A 4,361-nucleotide genomic window follows, 5' to 3' on the forward strand; every position below is an offset into this window, starting at 1 on the left:
ATACGCAGCTGTGTGTGTTACGGTTAGCAGCTTTGCAAGGGCCTAAAAGGAATTTTGCTTTCTTTAAAGGAAAACTCAACGCTGGCGTTGACACCGTGCAGCACGGGGTGGAGGGACTGATGTACCTTCTTACAGAAAGCTCCAAGCTCATGGTGAGAACACCTTTCGTGGTGAATTCAGGGATGTCTGCTGAGCAATAGGAGTTATAAAAACACTGATGAAAAAGGAAAAGTCAAAGTTTTGATGAGATGGATTTTTGTTTATTTAAATGAAAGAGGTGTATCTTGCTGTATTCTAAGCGTGGATGAGCTTAGGATTTGTATGCAGCATCCCTGACACCAAAGCGTAACACTGATAGCGCATCACAAAAACACCCAACACTTCAGCCTGTATAAGGAAGGGTGCTTCAGGATTAAGCTCTGTCCAAATAACACAACTTCAGCAGAACTGCTTTTTCTGCACTTTGTGCTAACCCAAAGTAAGTATTCCCCTTTTGTTGCCTGAGAGCTTTTTCAAATGCTGACATCGGAAATTCAGGGTGAGCACGAGCAGATAGTAAGAGAATTATAGCTGGATAGTAACTCCATTAGATAGACTTATTGACGTGGCAGACTGTACACCAGAGATAGAGAAAAGGGATCCATAGACAAGTAATTCTAAGTTAAGCAGATGTTGTTCTAAAGAGCAGGTAGAGAGGAAAATGAACTAGTGTAGCATGTTGCCTTGAAGTAAGGTGCCTTGACTGACAGATAAATTGCAGTGTTGTTATGGTAAAGCATAGTTAATCACAGAATTCTTACTGTATGTATGCATTGTAATGCGTGACTCTGTAGAATAAATTGCTACTTCAGCAGTGATGAACTGAGCTCCTCCAGCTCAGCACAGTCGTTGACCTGAGAGGATCGAGTTGGAAGGGCTATTTCGTTGTGATGTGAGGCTTTGAAGTTGCACCTGGTGCCTTCTTATATGTATAAGATATTCAGTCCATTTCAGAGTACTTGTAACTTCAGTATCAATACTACATACTGTTGCTAAGTTGATTGTCTAGAAATGTACTTAATTATTGTAAACCTCAGATGCTTTTTTTTCTGTTGTATTTTGTTCTCGAATAGATTAAAAATGTGCTATTTATTTGTTTTCTTCAAGCTGTAGACTCATCTCTGTGTATCCCTGCAGTAAAGTAACTGCACTGCACAATATGTATGGTGCTTGCTTACAGTTCTGTTGTTGAGAAAGAAATGATTATTGCATAGCTCTGTAGTAAGGCCTAAATTGTTAATTTCCAGATTTCTGAAACGGACTTCCAAGATTCCATTCATGTTTTGGGATTCTCAGATGAATTGAACAAATTATTGCTTCAGCTTTACCTTGATAACAGGAAGGAGATCAGAAGCATTCTTGGTGAGCTGGCACCGAAGCTTCCCAGCTATCATAGTCTTGAATGGAGACTAGATGTGCAGGTAACCTCTGTTTTTTTTTTTTATGGATACTCTGTGTTTTGCATTATATTTTTTAATAACACAAGCAACTATAAAGATATGAGTAATACAAATAGCAGCATTTTCATATATTTCAAATGGACATAGTTTTGTTATTGTACTGAACTAGTTGTAAGATGAACAGGATATGTAACGGTGCAAAGTATTTGTTGCTTTATGAAAAATGAATTCATAGCTCTATTAGTGCTTTACAAAGTTAGCATATACTAAATATATTCAGGTCTTTATTTTCAGCTAATTTTCATAAATGTTTTGAATGCATTAATTAAAATGGATGGGTACTGTCTAATGATAAAAATAATTAATGGACAGTTTAATGTCAGTGAAGATGATTTGTTTATTTGTTTAAACAGGCCTGCAAGTAGGCCCTGCAAACCTTTTGTGAACTGTCGATAAAAGTTCCCAACTATCTTCCCTTTTTTGTTGTTGCTTGTTTCCCTATTTTAATTTCCTTTAAACCCTCATGTAGCTTGCAAGCAGAAGCCTGAGGCAGCAAATTAAGCCTGCGGTGACTATAAAGCTACATCTTAATGAGAACGAAGATCTAACTACCCAAGTGTTACAAACTGATCCTTCTACCCTCCTCCACCTAATTCAGCAATTGGAACAAGCCCTGGGGGAAATGAAGACAAACCATTGTAGGAGAATAGCACGAAACATGAAATAGAATTCATTCAAGATTTGTTGTAGTAGGCACTCAATGTTCACTAACACATGTCAAGAAAAATAAACATCTGGATCAGATGTAATGCTTTCCTGGGCCAGGATCTTGAGTCAGTAATTACAGGCTGAACATTTTCTGGTGCTAACTTTACACACCTGCCTGATACAAGATGGGTAATTGCTTTTGCTTTACTTACATACGTAAAAAATCAGTATGCTATACTGAGACTTCCTTTAGCTCTAAATTAGTATGGTTCTACTTTAAGAGCTTTTCTACATACTTCATAAGTAAAGCTGTTTCAGTGTTATAGGAGATTGTGCACATTTTTATGTTTATTAAGCAGATTTTTCTGTTTTTGCCTCTGTTTTGAAATAAAAATACCTCTTCAATACCCACACTTGTGAGAATGATACTTGACAGGAATGTTTCTTCCATTTCAACTCCTGTACGTGTAGAAGTACAAGTGTCCTGTGGGACTTCTGCCTTCCTGTCCAAGGGATCCAGCCATCTCAGAGGCTAGGTGCTACAGAGCTTCTGCTGTTCACTTCTCCCAACACCTGTGTATTGTTAATTGTATTGGAAATGTTTTCACAAAGCAGCAATGTAGCGTGTTATGAAAACTTAGTTCCCAGCTTTGTGGTGAGACCTGCACATGAGAAGAACTGATGTCAGGTTATCTTATATAACAGAAGACTTCAATTTTAACAAAGCTATCTGTAAGCCCTACGAGGCAGGCATTTCTACACGTAGCAGTTCCTATAGAAGGTCTCGTGGCCTAAGCATACATTACGAGCTGATTATTTCTATAGGTAAAGGTGATCTGAAAAGTTGAAAACTATTGGCTAGTAAGCCAGTTAAGAAAACAGTTAACTTCTGGTAAATCAGATCTTTGTGTTGTGATACAGCAGCTTGGGTTGGGCTGCTATTTGGGTATCATTCTTACAAAGGGAAGACGAGCTAAGTACTGCAGAGTAAATAAAGCCTTTCTGTATTTAAGAAAGTTGTCCTCCAAAGGTTATGCTAAAAAACACTTTTCAGTTGTATTTATGTGCAGTATTTCATAGCTCTTGTGACAAAGGTAAGTAGTTTTGCTAGTGTTTCACTGTCACTAGTGAGAGTACATAATAAATCCCTTAAGTTCTATTGGAGAGAATAAATAGATGAGAACCTTCACATTCAGACTCTGGCGGTGACTTTTGTAGTGGCACCGTACGTTTCTGTACTAATTCACATATGCATTATTTTCTCTCTGCTTAGAACTTAGGAAAAATACTACTTGCATGGCAAAAGTGCTTCAATCAATAAGTAACTACCACTTAACAAAAAAAGTCTGTTTTCTCAAATTTGGAGTTGCTTCTTCTCTAAGTGTTTAATTGTTTTATGTAGCATGTCTACAATGTGATTTCTTTTCCCACAGCAAAGTGTTTCAATTGCCATCTACATGTGTTGATTTTTTTTCCCTCTCATACAGCATGTGGTAATTAAATATGCTCAAAACTTGTAACTTCTGATTCTGATTTCTTGGGTTTTGTTTGTTTTGATGTAATTGGCCTGTATTTTCAGGAGAAGCATAAATCCAGTCTGTGTAGATCAGTATTTTCTCTTTATTCCATCTCTCCTCAGTATAGCCATAGTCGTTGTTCATGGTAGTAAATACACAAATTTTAGATACATGTCCTGGAAACTTTTTATGTCTCTTCACTGTTACTACTTTTAACCCATCTTATTTTATAGGCTTTTTTACCCTTTTATTTCTACATTATCTAAGAAGAAAGTTAAATTTGAAGCCTTTTTTAAAAAGCCTTTTATAAATCTGGAATAGATGTTTTATTTATAACAACGACAACAAAAATTGCAGATTACCTCTCAAGAAGTTACATGACTCTGAAGAAAGTGACTGACTGGATTTGTTTTGTAGATGGTGGTGTGTTTTAACATTGAAGGAATTCACAAATATTAAATTCTGAGTATCCTGTGAGGAAGTTGAACACATTTATTTCATTTTAGAAGCCTATTAAGTACAGAAGATATTACCTATTAACCTTACTACAGAACATTTTGAATGTTTTTTGCTTAAAAAATAATAATTTAAGATTATAAATAAATAAATTAATTAAGAATAACTGCCTTTCCTTTGCACTTCTAGTAACTTGGCTTTATGATGTAAGCAATTGGCAAGTGAATCCTTGGCTTTTTTT

At 36.2% G+C, this 4,361-nt stretch overlaps 1 protein-coding gene across 1 annotated transcript; it reads left to right on the forward strand.

Annotated features, from left to right (window-relative positions):
- Window positions 1–3,674, forward strand: COMMD2 (COMM domain containing 2). Its single transcript, XM_031555036.1, has 3 exons — window positions 1–152; window positions 1,287–1,460; window positions 1,969–3,674. Exons 1-3 carry the CDS (start codon window positions 120–122, stop codon window positions 2,164–2,166), a joined length of 405 nt encoding a protein of 134 aa, XP_031410896.1. The 5' UTR covers window positions 1–119; the 3' UTR covers window positions 2,167–3,674.
- Window positions 3,675–4,361: the final 687 nt, after the last annotated feature.

Source organism: Meleagris gallopavo, chromosome 11 (assembly GCF_000146605.3).
Source record: "Meleagris gallopavo isolate NT-WF06-2002-E0010 breed Aviagen turkey brand Nicholas breeding stock chromosome 11, Turkey_5.1, whole genome shotgun sequence".
Lineage (NCBI taxonomy): Eukaryota > Metazoa > Chordata > Aves > Galliformes > Phasianidae > Meleagris > Meleagris gallopavo.

Bases quoted from the DNA above. Each gene is read 5' to 3' on its own strand.
- COMMD2 (XM_031555036.1), top strand. From the start codon at position 120: ATGTACCTTCTTACAGAAAGCTCCAAGCTCATG. The intron at 153-1,286 runs GTGAGAACACCT...GTTAATTTCCAG, and splicing joins CAGAAAGCTCCAAGCTCATG to ATTTCTGAAACGGACTTCCA. The intron at 1,461-1,968 runs GTAACCTCTGTT...ACCCTCATGTAG, and splicing joins AATGGAGACTAGATGTGCAG to CTTGCAAGCAGAAGCCTGAG.